The sequence below is a fragment of the Carcharodon carcharias genome, chromosome 31 (assembly GCF_017639515.1).
Source record: "Carcharodon carcharias isolate sCarCar2 chromosome 31, sCarCar2.pri, whole genome shotgun sequence".
NCBI classification, from domain to species: Eukaryota; Metazoa; Chordata; class Chondrichthyes; order Lamniformes; family Lamnidae; genus Carcharodon; species Carcharodon carcharias.
In genome coordinates, this window is record NC_054497.1 from 4834741 (window position 1) to 4861916 (window position 27176).

At 42.6% G+C, this 27176-nt stretch overlaps 1 protein-coding gene across 1 annotated transcript in view; it reads left to right on the forward strand.

Annotated features, from left to right (window-relative positions):
* LOC121271741 (serine/threonine-protein phosphatase 6 regulatory subunit 3-like) overlaps positions 1–27176 on the forward strand; it is a 99608-nt gene that overhangs the window by 29577 nt on the left and 42855 nt on the right. Inside the window, exons 3-9 of the mRNA XM_041177953.1 lie at positions 5327–5513; positions 10874–11011; positions 11940–12005; positions 15768–15880; positions 17870–17983; positions 19518–19683; positions 25629–25781. Coding sequence (XP_041033887.1) covers positions 5327–5513; positions 10874–11011; positions 11940–12005; positions 15768–15880; positions 17870–17983; positions 19518–19683; positions 25629–25781 — 937 coding nt within the window. The remainder of the gene's footprint in view (positions 1–5326; positions 5514–10873; positions 11012–11939; positions 12006–15767; positions 15881–17869; positions 17984–19517; positions 19684–25628; positions 25782–27176) is intronic.

Here is a 27176-nt window from a genome sequence, read left to right on the forward strand (position 1 = left end):
CAGCATAGAAAAATGATTGGAGAAACCTAAGGGACAAAAATCGACAAATCCCCAGGACCTGATGACCCACACCCTAATATTCTAAACGAGATAGCTGCAGAGACAATGGGGGTACTAGCTATAATTTTTAAAAATTCCTTAGACTCGGGAACAGTCCCATCAGATTGGTAATTGGCAAATGTAATACCACTCTTCAAGAAAAGAGGGAGAGATGAAAACAGTGAACTACAGGCCAGTAAGCTTAACATCATTTGTTGGAAAAATGCTGGAATCTATTACTAAGGAAGTCGTAACAATGCACTTAGAAAAGCCGAGTATAATTATAGCAGGTCAACATGGTTTTTACAAAAGGGAAATCCTGTTTGACAAACTTATTAGTCTTTTGAGGATGTAAGTAGTAGGTAAAGGGGAACCATTAGATGTAGTATACCTGGGTTTCCAAAAGGCATTCAGTAAGGTGCCACACAAAAGCTTCATTGGCAAGATAATGCTGGAGATGCTGGCATCTGTGGAGAGAGAAATGGAGTTCACGCTTTGAGTCATAGAGGTCTACAGCACAGAAAAAGGCCCTTCGGCCCATTGAGTCTGCACAGGTCAAACAAGTACCTAACTATTCTAATCCCATTTTCCAGCACTAGGCCCGTAGCCTTGTATGCCATGGCATCACAATGCACATCCAAATGCTTCTTAAAGGTTATGAGGGTTTCTGCCTCTACCACCCTTTCAGGCAGTGAGTTCCAGGTTCCCACTATCCTCTGGGTGAAAAAATTCTTCTTCACATCCCTTCTAAACCTCCTGCCCCTTACCTTAAATCTATGCCCCTTGGTTATTCATCCCTCCACCAAGGGGAAAGTTCCTTCTTGTCTATCCTATCTGTGCCCCTCATAATTTTATACACCTCAATCATGTCCCCCTTCAATCTCCTCTGCTGCAGGGAAAATAACCCCAGTCTATCCAATCTCTCCTCATAACTAAAACTCTCCAGCCCAGGCAACATCCTGGTAAATCTCCTCTGCACTCTCTGTAGTGCAACCACATCCTTCCTATAATGCTGATTCCAGCGCTGCATGCAATACTCTAGTTGTGGCCTGACCAGCATTTTATATAGTTCCAGCATAACCTCCCTGCTCAGATATTCTGTGCCATGGCTAATAAAGGCAAGTACCCCATATGCTTTCTTAACCACCTTATCTACCTGTCCCGCCACCTTAAGGGACTGGTGGACATGCACACCAAGGTCCCTCTGATCCTCGGTACTTCCCAAGTTCCTACCATTCATCGTGTATTCCTGTGCCTTGTTTGTCCTGCCCAAGTGCATCACCTCACACTTATCCAGATTAAATTCCATTTGCCACTGATCAGCCCATCTATGTCCTCCTGTTACCTAAGGCTACCCTCCTCACTATTTACCACCCCACCAATTTTCGTATCACCCGTGAACTTACTGACCAACTCTCCTACGTTCAAGTCTAAATCATTTATCTATACCACAAACAGCAAGGGATCCATCACCGCTCCCTGTGGAACCCCACTGGACACACGCACCCAGCCACAAATACACCCCTCGACCATCACCCTCTGCTTCCTGCCACTCAGCCAGTTCTGGATCCAATTCGCCAAATTGCCTTGCATCCCATGGGCTCTTAGATTCGTTATCAGTCTCCCATGCCGAACCTTATCAAAAGCCTTGCTGCAGTCCAAATAGACTACATCAAATGCATTGCCCTCATCTATCTACGCACCTGGTCATCTCTTCGAAAGATTCAGTCAAATTGGTCAGACATGACCTCCCCTTAACAAAGCCCTACTGACTGTCCTTGATTAATCTCTGCCTCTCCAAGTGTCGCAGTGCTTCCAATAGTTTCCTCACCACTGAGGTTAGACTGACTGGCCTGTAGTTCCCTGGTTTATCCCTTCCTCCCTTCTTGAATAATGGTACCACATTGGCTGTCCTCCAGCACCTCTCCTGTGGCCCGAGAGGTATTGCAAATTATTGCCAGCGCCCCTGCTATCTCCTCCTTTGCTTCACTCAACAGCCTGGGATACATTTCATCTGGGCCTGGAGATTTATCTATTTCTAAGCCTGCCAGACCACTTAGAACCTCCTCCCTTTCTATGCTAATTTCTTTAACTATATCATAGTCCTTCTGCCTGATTTCCATACCCACGTCGTCCCTCACACTTGTGAACACCGACACAAAACATTCATTTAGAACCTACCTACGTCTTCCGGCTCCACACACAAATTACCACTATGGTCCTTAATGGGCCCTACTCTTTCCCTAGTTATCCTCTTACTCTTAATGTACTTGTAAAATAACTTTGGATTTTCCTTCATTTTACCTGCCAATGTTTTTTCATGCCCCCTTTTTGCTCTCCTAATTTCCTTTTTAAGTTCCCCCAAGCATTCTATACTTTGAGTCCAATATGACCCTTCTTTAAAACTGAAGAGAAGTTGAGGTATGATGGGTTTATGCTGGTGAAAAAGTGGAGGGAGGGCTGGTGGAGCAAAACAGAAGGTCAAGAATAGGTTAGAGGGCAGGGAAGATTAAATTACAAAGATTATCATAGAACCAAAGACATAGGGAGTGATAATAGTATTAAAGAAACAAAGGATTGTTCCAGAGTGGGTGTGAATAGCAGAATAAAGGTCAGCACTGTCTGAAAGCATAAACATGAGAAGATATAGACTGGCACTTGGGGAAACAAAAATTAACTGGAGGATAGAGTTCATGGTATGAATTTGTTGAACTCAGTATTGAGTCCAGAAGGCTGTAAAGTGCCTAATCGGAAGATAAGGTACTGTTCCTCTAGCTTGCACGGGCTTCACTGGAACATTGTAGCAGGCCAAAGACAGAAATGTGAGCATGAGAACAAGATGGTGAATTGAAATGGCAAGCGACTGGGAGGTCAGGGTCATGCTTATGGACTGAGTGAATGTGTTCGACAAAATGGTCACCCATTCTGCGTTTGGTCTCCCTAATGTAGAGACAGCAAAGTGAAATTATTCACTTTAGTCATAAGAATAGAAATGCAGAATATTTTTTAAAACGTGTGAAACTTGTAAATGTTGATGTTCAGAGAGACTTTCATGTGCACGTACAAAGAAGGCAGTTGGCATGTTGGCTTTCATTGCAAGTAATAAAGTTACAGTAATAAAGAAACCTTGCTCCATTTATATGGGGCTTTGGTGAGACCATGTATGGAATATTTGTGCAATTTTGGTCTCCCAAGTTTAAGGAAGGATGTACTTGAATTGGAGGTAGTCCAGCAAAGGTTCACCAGATAGATCCCTGGGACGAGGCTTGTCCTATGATAAGAGACAGTAAATTGGCCCATATACTCTGGCGTTTGGAAGAATGGAGAGGTGATCTCATTGAAACATTCAAGATTCTTAAGGGATTTGATAAGGGCAATGCTGAGAGATTGTTTCTGTTGGCTGGGGAATCTAGAACAAGGGGGCACAGTCTCAGGTGTTGAACATTTAGGACTGAGATAAGGAGAAATTACTTCACCCAGGGTTATGGATCTTTGGAATTCTCTTCCCCAGAGGATTGCAGATGCTTCATCATTGAATATGTTTAAAGTGGAAGTAGACAGATTTTTGGTTTCAGAATTAGGGGATATGAGGAGTGGGTGGGAAAGTAGAAGCCTGAGAAGAGCCATGATCATATTGAATGGTGGAGCACGCTCGACGGGCTGTATGGTCTACCCTCTGCTCCTATCTCTTGTGTTCATATGACAAGGGAGAGGGGCAACTACAGGCTGAATTGTTCCCCTCCCTTTTTTTACTTTCCCACCGTTCTTCTCTCTACTAGGCTCTTGCTCTGAAGCTGGAATACTCAGCACAGAGCAGCTATCAAACCATGGATCTTCCTGTTGTATGTGCCTCAGTAGGCGAAACCTTTACCCACTAACCCACCAGGGGAGCTTGTGGGAGGCAATTTAATTCCTGAATTCAGACTTCAGTTCAATCTGACTTGCAAAAAAAACTTCTGTTTTTTCTTTTGCAACCGGTTAATTCAAAACTAGTGAAATAATACCTGTTTCCACCTAGCTGCAACCTCATATTGGTGTTGCATAGCCTTAGTTAAAGAAAGCCACTGGAACAGTGAGGAAGCTTTACACCTGGCATCCAAGTGCTTCATGGAGTAAGAGAGTGAGATTTACTCTGCATGTGATCTGTGTTTTTTAAATTAGTTCATGAGATGTGGGCATTGCTGGCTAGACCAGCATTTATGGCCCATCCCTTATCCACAGGGAATTTAAGAGTCAACCACATTGCTGTGGGTCTGGAGTCACATGTAAGCCAAACCCAGGTAAGGACGGCAGATTTCCTTCCCTCAAGGACATTGGTGAACCAAGTGAGTTTTTACGACAATCGTTTCGTGGTCATCATCTTAATTCCAGATTTTTATTGAATTTAAATTTCACCATCTGCCAAAGTGGGATTCGAACCCAGGTCCCCGGAGAATTACCCTGTGTCTCTGGAATGCTACTCCAGTGACAATACCATTATGCCATGGCCTCCCCTGTTGTGCTTAACCTCGGAGTAGTTGATGAAGCAGTACAAAGAAGGCTTTAAGTTTCATGTAATATTGGTTTCTCAAATTGACATAGACACTTAAACTGGGAAGTGTCCCATTGTCATTCCTCAGAAGCACTAAAATTTAATTATTAGTGAATTTTTTTCAAAAGGCTCTTGCATGTGGCACTCGGGCTGTCTCACTCTCTCCCTCTTGTTTGCACGCACACACCTCTTGCACTGCCGAAGAGAGAAAATATATTCTTCCACACTACAGTTATCTCGATTGCATTGGGAGCACTAAGTATTCTTGTGTCTTAGTGCAGGACATGTTTGATATTAACAGGGAGGATATTGAGATCCTTAGTAAAGTGTTGGATTTATTGAAACCATTAGTGTTGTTGCCATCTTATCCATCATATTAATACTAATATCCTCTGGAGGGTAGAGGAAACTTAAACCATTACAATTTGATGTTTTTGTAACTCCTTTCTTGTCTGATCCTTTGTGTTGAATTCTTACTAACTCTGCCACAACCAGTTACAGACTTGTAATCACCAGAACTTCACCCTAATGCTATGTAGCTCAAAATGCTCCCTCCAGACATAACCCTAGTTTGGAAGGATGTAACATATAATTGAACTGCTGGGTGTGTTCAGTATGAAAACTTCCTACACCCTTCACTGGACTGAAATCCCAGTAATGCAAATAGACTAGCTTCCCTGTAAAGGCCTCTTTACAATGCAGTAAATGGCTTTCTCTGGGAATGATTAATCTACAAGTTAAAATATCTTGTTCCAGGTACCCTAATATATCCTGTGAGATCCTGACAGCCGATGTGACACAGGTTAATGATGCACTGGGCGAGGATGAATCACTGCTGAGCCGCCTCTACGCCTTCCTGCAAAACGACAATGTACTTAACCCTTTGTTGGCAAGCTTCTTCAGTAAAGTAATGGGCATCCTCATCAACAGGAAGAGCGAACAGGTACATAACTGGATTTATTTTTCAACTGAGCTCAGTGTTCCACTGTTTGTTTTACTGGGAGTTGCAGGGTTTGAGAGTGGTTGCATTGCATCCAGACTAACAACAAAATGTGCATTTGTATAGCACCTGTAATGTAAAACATCCCAGGCCGCTTCATAGGAATGTAATTGAATGCAAATTTACATTGAGTCATAGAGGGAAACATTAGGACAAGTGACCAAAGGCTTGGCTAAAGAGGCGGAGTTAAATGGCAAAGTGGAGAGTGAAGTACTGAGGTTTGGGGGTGGAATTCCAGAGCTTAGAGCCTAGATGGCTGAAGGTAATTGTAGAATGAAGGAAGTTAGCAATGCACGGGCATCCAGAGTTAGAGGAATACTGAACTCCCGGAGGGCAGTAGGACTGGAGGAGGTTACAGCAATTCAGAGAAATTTGAACACCAGGATGAGAATTTTAAAATTAAGTTGTTGTAATCTGGAAGCCTTGGAAGATTTGGGAACACATTGATGATGAGTGAAGTGGACAGTGCGACTTAGAATACAAGCAGCAAAGTAAATGAAGGGTAGAAGGCCAGCAGCAGATGATGGGAATAGTCGATCGGTGGAAAGAGCAGTGTAATTTGAAGCCATTTAAGTTGTGTAATATGGATTGTGTTTCCTTCTGTAGTCTCCCTGTAGGAGCGGGAATTTCTGGGGGAAGGGGCAGACAACAGGCAGACACTACTGGGATCTGGATTAAGCTCCTTTCCAGACTGATGAGATGTGAGTCTGCTGATTAAAGAACCTGTGTGAAATATGTTTGGTCTCGTCCGAAGTTCCTAACAAGCAGGAGACCAGAAAACCAAATGGTGCCTAATTTGACCAAGTTGACAGACTCGCAGCCTAAAGAATGGCAGATGTAAGAAATTGTAAAAAGTCATGCCTCCAAAACCTCCTCTGAGATTGTGATTGAGAGACATTGAGCCCGAAATAAATACTTTTAAATCTGCAATCCCTGACTTAGAATTGCTGAGCCTTAAATGGAATGCCCTCCATTTCCTTGATTAGAACAGCTATTATCAAAAAGAAAGCTGCCTCCACATATTAAATTACTGATGTTGGCTACAGAAAGGGAAAACTATGTAGTTTGAGTTCCCAGATGGATCAGTGGAATTATGGAGTAGGTTGTCCACCCACCATCTTGACTGAAGATGGTCCATCATTTGCTAAGTCTCCAGGGCAGAGAGAATATCAGTGAAATTGTAGGGGAGCAAAGCAGGCATGAGGCAAAAGCATGTTAACATTTCTTTGGCTCTTTTTCTTGCTCCCTTTCTCCTGAAGGTCTTATTCATTCTGAAGTGGAGTTTTTCAGCTATCTCACTCAAGTGACCAATCTTTATTAACTATTGTCAGTGAGGTTTTTTTTTGTCTGATTATTGAACCAACCAAGATGTTAGAGCTAAGTCTGCTTCATTCTCTGTCCAACATGTGTATATACACTTTATGTAGCGCTCTGATGCAACTGAGTGTCTTGCTATGGGCACCACTGACGCACAGTGGCAGCAGATGTGTACCATCTACAAGATGTACTGCAGGAACTCATCAAGATTCCTTAGACTGCACCTTCCAAACCCATGACCACTACCACCTAGAAGGACAAGGACAGCAGACACATGGGAACACCACCACCTGGAAGTTCCCCTCCAAGCCACTCGCCATCCTGACTTGGAAATATATCACCGTTTCTTCACTGTCGCTGGGTCAGAATCCTGGAACTCCCTCCCTAACAGCACTGTGGGTGTACCTACACCACATATTCTGCAGCAGTTCAAGAAGGCAGCTCACCACCACCTTCTCAAGGGCAATTAGGGATGGGCAATAAATGCTGGCCTAGCTGGTGTCGCACTCATCCCATGAATGAATTAAAAAAAAACAATTCTGTATCCCACCCATAATGCCTGGTTAAAATTGAGAACAGCCCACACAAAGCCCAGCTCCTTCATTTCGCTGTGCAGTCTGGTGGTAGCACACCATCTCACCTGAGGATTTTTAGTAGGCTGTGAGCTGAAGGTTTGAGAGCTGGAAATTAGGATTGCAGTTGGCAGGCTGTGGCTGAGGAGCATCCAAAAGAGTAATATGGGATTGAGACAGTGAAATGGGGAAGCAGAATAAACCTTCAATAGGAATAATACACAGTTTTTGTCTGTCTGGACTGTTTTGATTGTCTAAGAGGTATGTCAGTTGGTGGGTTTATTTGATGGGTGGTGCCAGGGTGCACTTAGTACCCAAATACCACAATAAAGTTTTAAGCTATCGAATTAACAAACTGTCATCCTGCAGGTGCAGAGCAACAGACTTTTACAGAACAACCTCACCAGACATAAAGCATTCCGTAAGAGGGGGGAAGGCGGGATGGAATTGGGGGGGGCGGTGGTGGCTGCGGGGGAAGGGGCGGGAGGCATGGAAGGGTGATGGAATGCATTGGAGGTATGGGAGGGATGAGATAGGGATGAATGGAATGAGATGAATATGGCATGAGAGGGAGGGATTGCATGACATGGGGTGGGGGATTTAAAGAAATACTGTTGCAGCAAAAATACTGTGCAATAAAAATACTAATTGCAGCACAAATATTTTCTGCTAGTTAATCCAAATTGTGTCTTGGAAAGCAACATTTTAAGTTATGCTGACTCGTGCTTGCTTACTGGTTTTTGACATGTGCAGAGTTTTTGCCTGGCATTAAACAGTGGCAGGTGTTTTGTGGTTTAATATTAAGCTGCCATGTAAGGTTACTGTTGGTGTCAATGTGGACAGTGTTATTATCTCTTGTTCCCTGATCAGATGAACACGTCTTTAACCCAATTTGACAGAGTGGTACCGATGCAGCGAGTGCCAAGACCTGAAGGAAAACAGTTACTGTCTGTTTACTTTTGTGTTTCCTGATGAGTGCTCTCTGCCCACAAGATGCATGTCATCGTATTACTGCATCAGCGCGATATAGTGCTTATAATTAGAGACTCTGGCTTTAATAAAATAAACATCAGAAGGCATGCATAAAATGTAGACTTTGCAATTAAAATTCCTTTCTCGTTTTGCAAGATTTTTAGCTTGCTGTAGATTTTACAATTTTTCTGTGAATCAAGGGAACTTTTTTGTAAATTGTTACAATTCTGAACAGTTCAATAAAACCGATTAAATGGCTGCAAAACAAGTCCATGTCAGCATTATTTTATTGTTTAGGGCAGTTGTAACCTCTTGAACCCAGTCGGTACCAATATTTCGTTCTGTATTGATTGCAAAAGAAAATGTAAAGGATTGTATGAAAGGATCAAAAAGACAACAGGTCCATTAGCAAAGAAAACCACACCATAGAAAGCAAAGGTAGGAGAGGTCATCACCAACTGCAGTAAACATTTGGAGAGATGCGTAGAACACTGCCTTGAGTTGTACCCTAGGGAGAGCACTGTCACTGAGGAAGCTGCAGGCACCAAAGAAATCTTGCCTGTCGTGGCAGGGCTGGATATCAAACCCACAGTGGAGGAGCTTAGCACATCTAATGAGTCATTTGCCATGGGCAAAGCTCCAGGTGCTGATGTTATACTCCCTGAACTCATCGTGCACAGCAACCCAGCACTCTGTAGCATTCTTTCCCTCTGCTAGAGGGAGGGGGAAGTGCCCCAGTATATGCATGATGCAAAGATTGTGACCCTGTACAAGAACAAGGGCTGCCACAGTGATTGCACCAACTATCAAGCTATCTACTTGCTGTGCGTATTGGGGAAAGTGTTTGCTCATGCTGCCCTTGACAAACTGCAGATCCTGGCTGAATGCATCTATCCTGAGTCCCAGTGTGGTTTCAGAACTGGAAGATCTACAATTGATTTGATCATCTTAGTCCAGCAGCTGCAAGAGAAATGCCGTGAACAAAGGAGACCACTATATATTGCCTTCATCAATTTCATCAAGGCATTCAACCATGTGAGCAGAGGAGGTCTATTTAAGCTACTGGAGAAAATTGGCTACCCGCAGAAACCGGTCGATATGATCTCCTCTTTTCATAACAACATGATGGATAAGAACACCTCTGACAGGGCAACATTAGAACCCTTGGGATCCACAGTAGGGTCAAACAGGTACCAACACTCTTTGGCGTATTCTTCTCTTTGTTGTTGTCATGTGCCTTTGGGTTATCTACAAAGATTGTCCATTTACATACCAGAACCGATGGAAAGCTGTTCAACCTTGCTCGTCTGAGATTCAAGATAAAGATGTGCCAAGTCCTCTTCAGAGAGTTGCTATGCTGACGAGGCCGCAGTAGCATTCTAAACTGAGGCAAACCTTCAGCAGCAAATGGACAGACACACTCATGCTGTAAAGAGTTTGGTTCGGCCATCAGCATCAGGAAGACACGTTGTGATCCAGGATATTGCAATGCCACCATCATGCATTGATGCTGAAATCAGCGCACACATCGCAAAAGCTACAGCTGTTATATTCAAGCTGAGTAAGAGTGTGGAACAACAACTTGATTGAGAACAACAAAATGCAAGTCTCCCAAGCCTGCGTCCTCAGTGAACTCCTCTTCAATGGTGCGACCTGGACAACATATGGCAGGAGAAAAGGCTGAATTGTTTTCACCTTTGCTGTCTTCAACATCTATTGGTTTGACAAGGTCATCAACTTGAAGGTTCTGGAGCATATACTCAGTGTACACCCATTGCTAAGCCAATGATGTCTGTGCTGGCTCAGCCACGTTTATCAGATGGATGTCAGCCATATAGCTGAAGACCTTCTGAACTAGCCACTGGGTTACAACCTCTTGGGTGTCATCCCTCTGCTACCAGGACACCTGCAAGTGAGATATGAAAATAGATGTTGACCCTGGCAACTGGGAGACAGTCACTGATGGCCATGGCCTCTGGAGGCTGACTCTTTGGAAGGGCATTGGAAGAGTTGAGCAGAAACGAAAAACTCAACTGGCTGAGAAGAGGGCCCAGAGAAAACAGAGGACAGCAAATTGTGCTCTTTCTCAGCCCACTGTCTTCCTCTGCAGTAAATGCGGCTGAGACTGCCCTGTCAGAGTGGGTCTCCTGAACTACGCCAGGCGATGCTTAACAGAGTTGACCACTGTGGCATGCACCCTTGAGAAGTAAGGCCACCGTCAGCATTGACAGCAAAATAAATGTAAACTCTAATTGCTGTATTAAAAAGACACTCCAAATTTGACCAAAGTACTGAAAATTGGAAGTGGAAGAGAGATAGAAACTGGATTCTACTTGTGATAAAGGTGAAGAAACTAAGTTACAGCCCTAACTAAAACGATAACACACTTGCTACGTGGCACTTAAATACGAGTTCTCACGTTTGCTTCTTTCTTTTTTTCAGATAGTGGATTTTCTACGAAAGAAGGTCGATTTTGTAAGCTTGTTGTTGAAACACATAGGAACCTCGGCCATTATGGATCTCCTACTCCGGCTTCTCACATGCGTGGAGCAGCCCCAACTCAGGCAGGACGTGCTGAATGTAAGTGCCCTTTGGTATTCCTCTTCTTTTCTGGAATGCAGCGTAATTTTTAAATATTGTTGGGGGGAAAAAAAATCAATGAAGCAAAAACGACCTCCCTGAAAGAGGGACTGACACACCGGAGTTAATGCGTAGGTACCTCGTAAAAAGAGGGGACTAAGAGACACCTGTAATATGAAAATATCCTTATGAGGGAGGGGCTGAAATACCAGTTATTGTACAGATTTCACTTCGAGGGAGATGCTGAGGCACTACATATTCTATAACATGTTGCATTTTATCATAATTTAGATAAATGCACTTCCAGATTAAGCATGGGAGGGATGTAATGGAAAGGATGGAATCACATGGGCGGGAGGGATGGAATGGCAAGGGTGGATGAGATAATGGAATTGGTTAAGTATGCTAATTTGACCACAAATATTTTCCAGGTTTCTGCTGGTTTAGTATTATATCACATTTCAGATAAATGCACTTCCCCATTAAGTAGCCTAATTAAGAAATAAAGAAGGTAAATTAATTAAAATTAAGCATAGACTAGTCCAAGTTTACTCTCAGTATTTTTAAGAGATGATCTGGTTTGCAACCTGAGAAAGGGTGGTGGAAGCAGATTCAATAGTGACTTTCAAAAAGGAGTTGGATAACCACCTAAAAGAGGGGAAAATGCATTGTTTTAGGAAAGGAGCTCGGGGACTGGGATTTATTTGATATCTCTTTCAAAGAGCTGGCACAGGTACAATGGGCTGAATTATGGTGTCTGATTCTGTGATCAGGAGCTGCTCATGTTAAGAACGTGTGGGTGTGAATCAGGTTCCAGTGTCCTGTGGCATATTTCTCATTAGGCTGTCTGTCGGGGTAAATTTGATATTTGTTCTGCACCGAGAGCTGAACTCTCACTTCCTCTCTAACCTCCTCTGTGTTTCGACAGTGGCTGAACGAGGAGAAAATCATCCAGAGACTCATCGAGATGATCCACTGTTCTAAAGATGAGGATGTAAGTGCAAGGATCCTATTAAAGCCAGGAAATGGAGAATAAGCTGACTAGTTAATTCCTTCTATTGACTTGGCTCATGTTGACTTTCTGCTAATTTACACGCAGCCGTTTTACTGCTAAGCCCATTATGTCATCAATAATTTTGAAGAGTGTTGTCTTTGATGGAATGCTCTGCATTTTAGAAATGATAGTTTCCTGTCTGACTGGGGATTGATCATCTAGATCAAAAGTGCTGCCCGTCTCTGGGCGTTCTCCGGATGTTCTCTGGACATGGCTTTCTATTTTTAACATGGCTACACGATGCCGAGTGAAAGCTGGATCCCTCCACTCATTTATTTGTTTCCTTTTGAATTCCAGCGATAAACCAATCGTGCAAATCAAAGAAAAAAGGGTAAAAATATTACTAGGAATTCCCAAAAGTAAACAAAATAACTGGTGCTGGTGACACCAACATGAAATCTGCCAAAAAGATGTTGAAGCCCTTGTTGAAGCCTTTTTATTGGAAGGAATAGGTTTAAAAACTTAACCCGTTATATATGCCAGTAGTAGACCTGGGTGGTTCCCAGCAGCATTAAGATCCCTTACTTAAAAGTAAGGATCCTGTTCAATTAAAAGTTTCTGCAGAATTTTCTACAGCTCAAGCTCTCAGATTTCAAATGGACATGCCTCCATTGCTCAGTTGGTAGAAACAGCAAGAGTGGTCCATGTTTGATTACTGGTCTGTTCTCAGTTAGCCATTCTCTGCTGGGGCCACTGTTCATCTTGCAAGTATGCATATGTATTGATGTCAAATCAGAGCATGACTATGTTGCCTTCCAGGATTGAATAATGTTGAAGCTTACTGATGACAAATTGCTATTTGATTTGAGGTACAGCTGGAATTGAATGCCTTCACATGTTGAGGGAAGGGGAAAGAAGCACACCCCCATTCTTTGGAGTGGTAATTAGCTTTGCTCTAAGTTTCAGATTTTTTTTTAAACCACCCTCCTTTGCTCCTCTACTGAAGGCATGATTTTTGTCCGGGTGTGGTTCAACAAACATTGGTAGCCCTCCTTTACATAGCCCAGGAGGTTATTGTTCAGCCTGAGCCCAGGCTATTTGATTTGGAGGGGTGACAATCACAGGATGAAGAACGTAACCTCAAGTATTCTTGCCGCTGCTTTTCCCCTTCAACAGTAGGCAGGACACTCAGCATTCCGCACTATCTCCTGTGCTTATTTGAGATCACCAACTTAGAACAAATGTGTTGCTGAACCTCAGCCCAGATCGATGTAACTTAAAGCGTGGAGTCATAGAGGTCTAGAGCGCAGGAAAAGGCCCTTCGGCCCATCGAGCCTGCGCCAGTCAAATCAGTACCTAACTATTCTAATCCCCTTTTCCAGCAGTAGGCCCATAGCCTTGTATGCCATGGCACAAGCAATACCAAGCTGTGCTGTCCCAATTTATTTACAGTAGCCTTATTGGAACACTGCACACAGCCATGGTAATATTGCATTTCATTGAGGATGATGAACTTGCCACTTAAAGGCCACCTTTTTCAGATACCCAAAGGTATCCTGAGGCTCTGATGGCAGGCAAAGCAGGTTGAGCAGAGTAAGGGTTATCCAACCTGTAGTACAGGGGCCACATGAGGCCCTGATTTTGTCCTGTACACTGTTTCATATCTGCTGGCTTGGCCTGCCTGGAAAGAGCAGGTGATGGTACTTCATTGAACACCCAAGATCCGTTGTTATCAGCAACTTATGCAGTTTAATAAAAGCAAGAATTTAAACACCCAATTATCCATCATAACTCAAAAATCAATTTTTAGGCAGCTCTTCTTTGACATCCAAGTCACTCTTAAGCTGGCTTTCTGGCCTCCTACAGGAGTCATTAGCTATTCACTATGAAACTCTAATGGGCATTTTTTCCCCGCCCCTCATAACGTCTGGTCAGTTTCAAAATGTTGCCATGGGACCTGTTGTGTCCACCTGAGAGGGTAGACAGGGCTTTAGGTTATATCTCCTCTGAAAGATGCCACCTCTGAGAGCAGTTCTCATTTAGTACTGCACTGGAGTGTCAGGCTGGATTTTTGAACTCCGAGTCATGGCCAATATTTATCCCTCAATCAATGTCACTCAAAGCAGCTTATCTGGCTGTTATCACATTGTTGTTTGTGGGATCTTGCTTTGTGAAAATTGGTTCCCATGTTTCCTACAACTATGACTGTATTTTAAAACTTCTTCATTGACTGTAAAGCACTTTCAGATGTTCTGAAGCCATGAAAGGCATTCTGTAAATGCGAGTGTTTTTCTTTCACCTGAATTCAAATAACTCAACACAGACCAAGAATCTTGTATTCAACTGGGCTTTATTTATCTGGAGACATGTTTATTGTAAAATGCATGAAAAAAGCAACCTTTTATGTGGATTTTAGTGACCTGCTAATGTATTGGTGCATTATTTGCCTGTGTGGAATGATCATTTCCTTCATGATAACAGTTTTGGTAATGTCATTTGGGAGTTGGGGTGGGATAGCATAATGTCATCTGCTAAACACGTCCGTCGGATATACCACGGTTCTATGCCACTGGTTGTAGCCAGCTCTGCCTCTTGCTCAGAGTTTCAGGTCAATGAAGTTCACTTAGGGGACTGTCTGGGCAAAAATGGATGTGGGTCCTTTGTTCTGAGACCAGAGGCCTGATATCTCAGAATCAAAGGGCTAATCTAGAGGCGTCATCTTGGCAGCAGCGTGTATCTCAAATATGCATTCTGAAATTCGCCCGTTTTGATTTTAGGAAAATGACTTGGTGTTATTAGTTCATGAAAAATACAATGAATTGCGCCTCCTGATTAGTTTTAACTTTTTCCCTTCCAGTGTCCTGGTTTCACGATGTTACTCAAGTATAACAATAATATAATAATTTTAATACTTATGTTTACATTCAGCTGTGGGGAAGAAATAGACTTTGTCCAAAACTTGTTTCGGACAATTGAGTTTTGTAACAGTGTCCAGTCCCTTTGAACGATGTAGGATTGTATGTCCGAATTGGCAGTACTCTTAGCAGGGAGTCAGGAGGCCACAGGCTCAAGGCCAACTACAGATTGAAGCACATAATCTAGGCTGACACTTCAGTACAGTGCTGAGGAAATGCTGCATCTTTTTTCTTAATTCATTCATGGGATGTGGGCATCTTTGCCATCCCTAACTGCCCTTGTTCAGAGTTAACCACATTGCTGTGGGTCTGGAATCATTAGCGAATCAGATGGGTTGTAATGGCTTCATGCCGGCTTATGGCTTCATGGTCATCATCAGACTTTTACTTCCAGATTTTTATTGAATTCAAATTTCACCAACTGCCATGGTGGGATTTAAACCCAGGTCCCCAGAGCATTACCTTGGGTCTCTGGAACACTAGTCCAGTGACAATACCACTTTGCCACTGCCTCCCTGTTGGATTAGATGTTCAACTGAAGCCCCAAAGTCTGATCTGACTATTCTGGTGAGCGTTAAAAGATCTCGTTACACTATTGGAAAAATGAGCAGGCACTTCTCCCATTGTCCTGGCCCAGAATTTCTCCCCTATTCATCAGGCAATAAAAAAGGTTTAGCTGGTCCATCCAAATTGGTGCAAATTGGTGACTGCATTTACTTAACTACAACAGTGACTTCACTTGACTGTAGGGCAGTGCATAAATGTGACCTTGGTAACGGTACTGTACAATGCCATGAAATTTAAGGTCTTAATAGTGTGTTTTTTCCCCCCGTTTCCCTCATCTTAGCAACACTCTAATGCATCTCAGTCTCTCTGTGACATTATTCGGCTAAGCAGAGAACAAATGATTCAGATTCAGGACAGTCCCGAACCAGACCAGCTGCTGGCCACACTTGAGAAGTAAGTTTAGCGATTTCTTTCTTTGAATTTGTGGATGGGGTATTTGATTTTTCTCCCCAGGAATTTCTGTCCTTTGCTTGCCATAATTCCAAAGTAATGGTAGCTGAATTTGAAACCCCAACAATTGGGGTAATTAGTGCTTATCTCTCCACCACCCCAATTGTGCTGATGCAATGCTGAGCTACAGTTCCATGTGTCTACAGTTGCTCCACTACCTAGCTAAGTGCCCATTCTTCATGTCCAAGCCCAAGCTATAAGTGCCAGCAGCCTGCAAATAATAAAGATTAGACCTGAGGCATTCCTGCTCTGTATGGGTCACTGTTGCACCTGGTGACCCATTTAACCTCCAAGCCATCAAGGCCTTGTCCGCTTCTTCTTCCCCCATTACCTCGCCAAGTCTCTGTCAATTGCTACCTATGGTTGAGAGAGCAGCCTGCTCCCAGGCTTCTGACACACTGCACTCGTGATAACTGCCCCTTTGTCTGCAATTTTCCCTTTACCTTTTCCACCAGCAGGACGAGTGCCTGACTTCCGCTTACCCCTACAGGATGATGCTAGGGCTCTGACTTCTTTGTTGGAGAATTTTGGCACGTAACTGTGTTGCACCACACCATGGCCCTGCACATGGGTCCATTGAAAATGTATTGGTGAATTTTACAATAAGTTGCACGACAATTGTGAGCCACTTGTAATTCCGAAATGTTGCTAAATGTTACTTGGATTGCGCACAGTGACAACTTCAGGCAGCATTTTGAATTGCCTGTCAGTAGCTGTAGAATACGGGCAAAACTGTTGGTTTGGGAACAATGGTATGTGAAAAAATAGTTCCAGTGGAGGGGCACGGATTTTGTGTTTTCTGGACTTGAGTCTTGTTTCCTCTGCTGCCCATTCCTGTTGTTGTTCTCCTGTTGTTCACTGTTCATCTCTCTGCATCCACTCCTTCTATGAGGACGTTGGTGTGCTGCTTTTGAACTAAAGAATTTTGGTTTCACACTACCCGAGAGTTGCTAACTTTACTTGATCCTGATGTGATACTGTGCTTTTACAAGAAAAAGGTACTTTAGCATAAGCAAGCATTTCACAGACATTGAATGTTTTGGCCTGTGGATTTGTATAACTGCTTCTGCCTGGCATCTGTATCACAGAACAGGAGGCGATTAGTTCTCTGGCGTTAACCTGGTTGAAACACATCAGGCAAGCTGAAGTGGGACTGGAATTTCCATAGGAACTGGAGGTGGCCATTTAGCCTCTTGAGCCTATTGCACCATTCAGTGAGATCATGGTTGATCTGCGACCTAACTCCATATAGTTTCAGGTGGAGACGGTTGTATAGTAGTACTGTTACTGGGCTAATAATCCAGAGACCTGGGCTAATGCTCTGGGGACATGAGTCAAATCCTACCACGGAAGCTGGTGGAATTTAAATTTGATTAATACATCTGGAATAAAAAGCTAGCCTTGGTGATGGTAACCATTGCAATTATCAATGATTTTTGTAAAAACTAATGTCCTTCGGGAAGGAAATCTGCTGTCCTTACCCGGTCTGGCCTAGATGTGACTCCAGACCTACAGCAATGTGGTCGACACTTAACTGCCCTCTGAAATGGCCTAGCAAGCCACTTAGTTCAAGGGCAATTAGGGATGGGCAACAAATGCTGACCTTGTCAATCAACCCACGTCCCATGAAGGAATAAAGGAAAAAAGGTAAAATTTATCCGCCTTTGCCCCATATCCTTTGATACCTTTAGCTAACAAAAATCTATCAATCTTAATTTTAAAATGACCAATTGACGTAGCATCAATTAACAATTTGAAGAAAGAGTTCCCAACTTTTACCACCCTTGGAATGCCACCTATTCGATAATTGAGATTGAGAATTGGGTGTATGAGGGTGTACCAATGGTTTGGAGCAGACTTTTCAGGATACAACTGGTTTACTGCTAAGGATGATTGTTTTCTGATCACAACCTCCATTTGATCCACTCCTAGACAGGAGACCATCGCGCAGCTTCTTAATAACATGTTTGAGGTTGAGAAGGATGAGTCGGTGATTGTTAACGGAATCCAGGTACTGCTGACGCTGTTGGAAACACGCAGGCCCCGGTAAGTGTGTTCAGAACTATTGTTGTCCTGAAACCAGTATTTTCACTGCCTCCAGGGTTTTTGCAAGGCAACAAATTGCACACAAAAATGCATGGAATGTTTCAGTGTGCTAAATCTAGACCTAAAGAGATCCTTAAGCACAAAGTTATAGGATTTGACCACAGAAGATTTTTGGTTTGTTTAATTTTTCTATGCGTGTATTCAAGTCAGGAGAAAGAGCTTTAGTTGAGTCCCTCTCTAAACCAGAGGAGGATAGGGTGGAAGATAGAAACAGTTTACACCAGCTACATTGGCTTGACAGATAACTAGTTAACACAGCAGAGATTCTAAATCTAATATAGGACCACTTAGTCTGTATGGCTGTAATTACAGTGATTTCTTTGTGAGGTTTCCTGGCTTGATTTGCAATATGGTCAAAAGATTTTGCTTCTTAAAATCACAAGACTTGAATTTAGAGAATTCTTTCTTCACAGTGAAAAATCTCCAAGCACTTGGCATTCAGTGAATTACTTGTCAAAGTGAAGCAATTGTAGCTATGTCAACAAGCCAAATGCCTGTTCCACCATTAATGCCATGTAATCTTCTGTGTCCAACAGAAACAGAATTTGAACTAGCATCTGTTTATCTATCCTGATAAGGAAGCTAATGACTAATAGTCAGATGTTGAAATTACCCTTGCTCTGGCAATTTACCTGACTCAACACAACCATCTTGTAGCTATCATCATTAAAGGAAAGCCACCTTGCAAGTTGCGTTGGCCTCAGTCATCCTGCTTTAGAGGTTTTGATTGACACATCACAAAGTACCAGTGCAAAGTATTAGAGGATGGCAGGATGAAGGTTTGATTGCCTCACATGCTGGGTCTCTGTTCTCAGTCACATTGCTACTGTAGAGAGATTGGGTATTCTCCATAGGAAACCGGGGTGAGGAGGGGTGTGTTGGCAGCCTCCTGGAGCCCACTTCCTAATGCAGCAGAGGGAGGGGAGTTGGGAGTATGTTGGCTCAAGGAGGTATAAGGCTTGGGTCATTATCACACTCGCACAGTGTGAACTTGAAGCAGCCTGCATTCCTCCTCCACCCCCTCCCCGCACCCTGTAATGTAGGCATTAGGAATTATTGAGCCCCTCTAGCCTGTTCTGCCATTCGTTGAGATCATAGCTGATCTGTATCCTAACTCCATCAACCTGCCTTGGTAATGTATCCCTTAAAGCTGTTGGTTAGCAAAAATCTATCGATCTCAGATTTATTTGCTGTGGAAAACCAATTGGTGCCTGCTTTGTTTCAAAATTACCATGCCTGGCTGTCATAATCACTGCGTTTGGTTCAAAACCGGGTGAGCACTCACCCAATTGTCATTGTGTCCAAACAGATTTTGCTTCTGTTCTTTAACAGTTGTCTGAAAGTGAAGTTCCATTCTCAGAATTTCATTAGCATCTCAGTTTTTGAAGACTCAACCAATAACCCTGCTCAGCAAATTGTCACAGCTAAAGACACCGCTATTCACTGGGATTTCTTGGTATATTTTTTGGTGCAGGTCTGATCTGGGTGGTATGGGTGGACTTTTCTGTAACCTTGATGGCCAGCTGGACCTATGCCCCCCTGGAATGGACCATGCATGTAGCCAGGTCAGCGCAGGAACGCTACTCGCCATCAAATTAAGACTACAGGATTTCCACCAGCTCCTCCTGGACCCACCGAAGGTAAGTTTGATATGAAGTTCTATGTATTCCCATTGCTTTCTGAAATAGGCTACATAGGTTAGACGAGACAAAGACATAATGCTAATGTCACTGGGCTAGTAACCCAGAAGCCCAGGCTAATGTCCTGGGGGCAGGGTTTCAAATCCCACCACAGCAACTGGTGGGATTTAAATTCAATTAATAAAACCTGGAACTGAAAACTAGTAATGGTGATCTATGAAAGTATCACTGAATGCTGTAAAAACTCATCTGGTTCACTAATCGTCTTTAGGGAAGGAAATCTGTCGTCCTTCCTGGCCTTACCTATGTGTGACCCTAGTCCCACAGCAATGTTCTTGACTCTTAACTGCCCTCTGAAATTGCCTAGCAATCCACTCAGTTCAAGGACAATTAAGGGTGGGACAAATGCTGGCCCTGCCAGTGACACCCACATCCCATGAAAGAGTTAAAAAAAAATCTGGAAAACATGTAGGAGATTTTACTGACGCTTTTGCTTCAAAAAAAATCAATGGATTGTGGAAAAATTTCACTCAAATGTTGGAGAAGCACAGCAAGGCGTTCAGTGCTTGATAGAGAAAATACAAATCAATGTTTCAGATCAGATAAGACTCATCAGCTCTATAGATATCCCTGAGAGTGAATGACAGATTAGGATTTAATTGAAAGTTTCAAATAGTCTATATCTAACATAATGGATCCCTGAGAGTGAATTATTGGCTGGAAACAAATGAAGGGGTTAAGATGGTTTATATATAGCATACCAGTTATCCAAAAGTGAACTATTGGTTGAATTTAATAGAGGGGTGTGACTAGTTTGTATACAGAATAACTGATAGCCGGAGTTGAAGATTAGGTTGGACTGTAAGTGAGTTCAAATGCCTTACTTGAGATTGGAGGAATTGAGTACATGTGAAAATACAAATTAGGAGCAGGAGTAGGCCATTCAGCCCCTGTAGCCTTCTCTGCCATTCAATAAGATCATGGCTGATCTGATTATGGCCTCAAATCCACATTCCACCTACCCCCGATAACCTTTGACTCCCTTGTTAGTCAAAAATCTATCTAACTCTGCCTTAAAAGCATTCATTGAGCCTGCCTCCACCGTTCTCCAGGGAAGAGAGTTCCAAAGATTCACATAAAAATTCACAAGATTCACACATACATGAAGAAGGGTCATACGGACTCGAAACGTTAACTCTGATTCTCTCTCTACAGATGCTGCTAGATCTGCTGACTTTTTCCAGCACTTTCTGTTTTTGTTCAAAAGATTCACCACCCTCAGGAAAAAAAATTCTTCTCATCTCTGCCTTAAATGGAAGACCCCTTATTTTTAAACTGTGTCCCCTAGTTCTAGTCTCTCCCACAATGGGAAACATCCTTTTAGCATCCACCCTGTCAAGCTCCCTCAGAATCTTATGTTTCAATAAGATCATCCCTCAATTGTCTAAACTCAAATAGATACAGCCCCAGTGTGTCCAGTCTTTTCTCATAAGTTAATCATTCCCACTCTCCTCCCTACCCCCCAATCCCAGATATCAGTCAAGTGAATCTTTTCTGAACTGCCTCTAATGCATTTATGCCCTTTTATAAATAAGGAGACCAAAACTACACAGTACTCAAAATGTGGCCTCACCGATGCCCTGTAAAACTGTAGCAAAGCATCCCTACTTTTATATTCCGTTCCCCTTGTAATAAAAGAAAACATTCCATTTGCTTCCCTCATTACTTGCTGTATCAACATACTAATATTTTGTGATTTATGTACCAGGATACCCAGATCCCTCTGTACCTCAGAGTTCTGCAATCTCTCTCTCTCCATTTAAATAATCTGCTGCTTTTCTATTCTTCCTGCCATACTGGACAAGTTCACGTTTTCCCATGTTATACACCATCTGCCAAATTTTTACCCACTCACTTAACTTAATCTATTTCCCTTTGCAGACTCCTCATGACCTCTTAATTACCTACTTTCCTACCTGTCTTAGTGTCATAAGCAAATTTAGTAACCACACATTTGGCCCCTTCATCCAGATCATTGATAAAAATTGTAAATAGTTGAGGCTTCAGCATTGATTCCTGTGGCACTCCACTCATCACATCTTGCAATCTGAAAATGACCTACTTATGCCTACCCTGTTTCCTGTTCGCTAACCAATCCTCTGTCCATGCTAATATGTTACCCGCAAGACCATGAGCTCTTATTTTGCATAGTAACCTTTGGTGTGGCCTTCTGGAAATCTAAGTACAGCACCTCACAGGTTCCCCTTATCCATGTTGCTTCTTCCTTCCTCAAAGAATTCCAATAAGTTAGTCAAACTGGATTTCCCTCTCACGAAACCATGTGTTTGATTGTATTGAGATTTTCTAAGTGCCCCACTATAACCTTCTCAATAGTAGATTCCATCAATTTGCCTACGACAGACATTAAGGTAGTTCCCTGCTTTTTGTCTCCCTCCTTTTTTGAATAGAGGAGTCACATTCGCTATTTTCCAATCTGATGGGATCTTTCCAGAATCTAGGGAATTTTGGAAAATTAAAACCAATGGAACCACTATCTCAGCAGCCACTTCTTTTAGGACTCTAGGATGAAGTCCATCAGGACCTGGAGACTTATCAGATTTTAATTCTAATAACTTTCTTTGTGCCCTTTCCTGGTGATTGTAATTCATTTAAGTCTCTCCCTCCCTTTCAACTCCTGATCCACAATTACTTCTGGGATGTTATTTGTATCCTCTACAGTGAAGACAGGTGCAAAATATATGTTCAATTCATCTACCATTTCCTTATTTTCTACTATGAAGTTCCCATTCTCTCACTCTAAAGGACTAGCGCTCATCTTTCGTACCCTTTTCCTTTTTAAATACGTTTAGAAACTCTTACTATCTGTTTTCATATTTCTAGCTAGTTTTTTCTCTTACTCTAATTCCTCCTTCCTTATTAATATTTTAGACATTCTTTGCTGTTCTTTGTTCTGTCCAGTCTTCTGACCTGCCACTCATCTTTGTGTAATTATACACTTTCTTTCAATTTGATACTGTCTTTAACTTCCTTAGTTAGCCATGGATGGTGCATCCTTGCCTTAGAGTCTTCCTCACTGGAATGTATCTTTTCTGAGTAATCTGAAATATCTCCTTAAATGTCTGCCTCTGCATCTCTACTGACTTATCCCTTAACCTAATTTCCCAGTTCACTTAGCCAGCTCTGTCTTCATGCACATATAATTACTCTTATTTATGTTTAAACCACTAGTCATAGATCCGCTCCCCTCTTCCTCAAGCTGAATGTGAAATTCAGTCATATTACGATCACTGCTACCTAGGGGCACTTTCACTATGAGGTCATTAATTCATCCTGTCTCATTGCATGTTACCAGATTGAGCATAACCTGTTCTCTGGTGCTAGAATGTGCTGATCTAAGAAACTGCCATGAAAGCAATCTATAAACTTATCATCCAGGCTACCTTTACCAATCTGATTTGTCCAATCTATATATAGATTAAAATCACTCATGACTATCGCTGTACCTATCTCACAAGCCCCCAGTTATTACTTCCTGTGCACCTCATCCTATAGTGTGGTTACTGTTAGGGGGACCTATAAACACAAGTGACATCTTATCTTTATCATTTCTCATCTCTACCCAAACTGATTCTGCCCTTGATCTCCAGAACTGAGGTTGTCTCTTTCTCTCTGTTGTACCAATATTATCCTTAATTAACAGAGATACCCCTCCACCTTTTCCTAGCTTCCTGTTCTTCCCAAATGTCACGTACCCTCGAATATTTAGGTCCCAGCCCTTGCCATTTTGCAGGCATGTCTCTGTAATAGCTATTAAGCATACATATTTATTTATTTATTTTTGTGCTGTCAATTAATCTGTTCTGTTATGAATGCAAATGCATTCAGATACAGAGTCTTTTGTTCTGCCTTTTTACGATTTTTGTGGCCTCTAGCCCTATCTGCTGGTGCACTCTTAGGTTTGTACATTCTGTCCCTTCCTGCCAAGCTCCTATCATCATTTCCCTTATTCCTACCTTGCTCTTTTCCCTTGTCTTCTCTAAATTTATCACATCCTCCCAAACTTAATCCCTCGCCTCCACTATTTAGCTTAAAGCCCTCTCTACTGCCCTAGTTATACCACTCACCAAAACACTTGCCCTAGCAGGGTTCAGGTGAAGACCATCCCAACAGTACAGCTTCCACTTTCCCCGGTACTAGTGCCAGTGCACCATGAATCGAAACCCATTTCTTCCACAACAATCTTTGAGCCACACAGTTACCTGATTTACCCTATGTCAGTTTGCTCATGGCTCAGGTAGAAATCCAGAGATTATTACCTTTTGAGGTTCTGCTTTTCAATTTGGCCCTTAGGTGCTTATACTCAGTCAGCAGAATCACTTTCCTAGTTCTACATAACTTGTTGGTACCTATGTGGACCATGACTGCTGGACCCTCCCCCTCACTGCAAGTCCCTCTCCAGCCCAGAATAGGTGCAGGCAACACAACCATCTGGACTACCACTCACAGCTACAGAGAACTCTGTCTATCCCCCTGACCCTGTCCCCAACCACCACTACATTTCTATGAATTCCCTCTGCTTGAATAGTTTCCTGTACAATGATGCCATGATTAGTTTACTAATCCACCCCGCAGCCACTGCTTTGATTTATACAGGTTGCATGAACCTCAAATCTGTTAGACAATTGGAAAGGCTGAGGCTCCTCCACTTCTACCTTTTGGACCCCCATACCTGCCTCGCTCGCAATCACACCCTCCTGTCCCTGAGCACAGAACAGATCAGAAGACCCTATCCTAAGGGGTTAACTGCCTCCTGGTACAAAGTGTCCCGGTAACTCCCTCCCCCCCACCCCCCACCTAATGCATTGTAGTGTCTGCAGCTCGACCTCCAGCTCAATAACTCTGAGCCAAATCTCCTCAAGCCGCTGACACTCACTTAGACATGTTTGCCCTGGATCACACTGACATCAAGGAGCTCCCACATTCTGCAGCTGCAATACATCACCTGCTCTGCCATTTTTATTGTGTGTTAATTCATTTTTAATTAATTTATAATTAATACTGCTACTCCCAATAACCTTTATACTGCTAGCAAACCTTACTACAACTAATAAAACCTTATGATTAATAAATTGCACAAGTTTTGAAGGTAAACGCACAGAATATACGTCAATCACTTCGCTGTTTTCTGTGATGTCACAGTTTGATTTCTCTCAGCGTGTGGTTGCTTTGCTCTGGAGCCACAGACTGGACTGGATTGAAAAGTTCTCCTAGGTGTGGGTGACTACCTATGAGTCCTCTTTTCATCTGCTCTTCTGGAGGCTGTTGGCTACCTATGGGTCCATTTTTCACCCTCTATCGCTCATAGATACAATGGAGTGACTATAGGCTGCTGCCAACTGCTCATAATCTGTAGTTTTAATGTTCTGCCTTAGGTTAGGCTCTGTAGTAAGTAACTGTTGGCATGATTATGCTCTAAATTATATCAAGTTGCTGAGAGACTGTTTCTCCTACTCTGAGAGTTTGGAACTAAGGGCAATAGTCTGAGGGGAAGAGGTCCGCCACCTCGCCTTGAAACGAGGTGATTCCCTTAGGGTAGTGAATCTATGAAGTTCTCTCACCAGAGGGCTGTGGATCTAGTCAATGAATATATTCAAGATTGATTGATTTTTGCATACTGTTAGGGGGTGGGGGCAAGTGGAGTTGTTGTAGAAGATCAGCCATGATCTTATTGGATGGCAAGCAGGCTTGAGGGGCCATAGCACCTACTCCTGCTTCTAGTGCTTACATCCCAATCAGAGGGCTGCATTAACAAGCATCTCACAATCATTGTAAGACTGAAGAAATTATCTTCATTTGAAGTTAATGCCCATTGTATTTTGAGACTTAGCCCACCAGTTTTCTTTTTATTCTTTCTCTTTCTGTAGAAGAGTAAAATGGTGACTACTTGGGGTACCCTGGACCCGCCACTGGGGAACACTCGGGTTCACGTGGTCAAACTCGTCACTAGTGTCTTGCAAGTGAACAATAGCGACGTGAACCAGGAGTTAATGGAGTTAAACACACTGGACGTTCTTCTGGTGAGTGTGGGGTGGGGGGGAGGGGGGATGGTGAGGGCTGCCCTGTACCTACCAGTGAAGGAGATAAAATATGCCAAACTGATCCCTGTGGCTTCTGACACATGCGGAGAGTGTACTGCACCGGCTACTGGCTGATGAGTTTTGCACTGAGGAAAATTGGTTGCACTGCCTGAAAGGGTGGTGGAAACAAAATCAGTGTTACCTTTAAAAAGAATTGAATAAATACTGAAGGGGAACGAGCTGGGGACTGGGACTAATGAATAGCTCTTTTAAAGAGCCAGCACAGGCTTAATGAGTTGATTGTCCTTCTGCTGTGATATAAAATTCTGTAATAACTGATCATCTTTATTCAGAAAGGGAGGGAGACAGAAAGCAGAAAACTGCAGGCCATTTAGCTTAATGCCTGACATAGGTAAAATATCAAGCTATTATTTAAGATGTTATAGCAGGATACTTGGAAAAATTCAAGGTAATCAGGTAGAGTCAGCATGGTTTTGTGAATGGGTAGTAATGTCTAACCAATTTATTGGAGCTATTTGAGGAAGTAACGTGCTTGGATAAAGTGATGTACTGTACTGTACTTAGATTTGCAGAAGGCATTTGATAAGATGCCACATTGATCTTGAAAATCAATTATTTTATCTCACAGCTTTTATCTGAAGCATAGCTTTCTTTATTGCAGAAAATAAAAGTTCATGGTGTAAGGGGTAACATGCTGTCATGGATAGAAGTTTGGCATAAGTGGGTCATTTTCTGGATTGCAGGATGTAACAAGTGGTGTGCCACAGAGATCAATGATGGGGCCTCAGCTTTGTACAATTTATATAAATGGCTTGGATGAAGGAATCCATGGTATTGTTGCTAAATTTGCTGATGACACAAAGATATCTAGGAAAATAAGTTGTGAAGAGGCCATGAGACTACAAAGGGATGTATATAGGTTAAGTGAGCAGGCAAAGATCTGACAAAAGGAGTATAATGTGGGAAAATGTAGAATTGTACATTTTGGCAGGATAAATAAAAAGCATATTATCTAAATGGTGAGAGATTGCAGAGCTCTGAGATGCAGAGGGATCTAGGTGTCCTAGTGCATGAATTACAGAAGGTTAGTGTGCAGGTACAGCAAGTAACTAGGAAAGCTAATAGAATGTTTTCATTTATTGCAAGGTGAATTCAATACAAAACTAGGGAGGTTATGCTTCAGTTATATAGGGCATTGGTGAGACCACATCTGGAGTACTGCCTTCTTATTTAAGGAAGGATGTAAATGCTTTGGAAGCAGTTTGGAGGAGGTTTACTGTACAAAGCCTGGAATGGATGTGTTGCCTTATGAGGAATATTTAGACAGGCTAGCCTTGTATCCGCTGGAATTTAGAAGAGTAAGGGGCAGCTTGA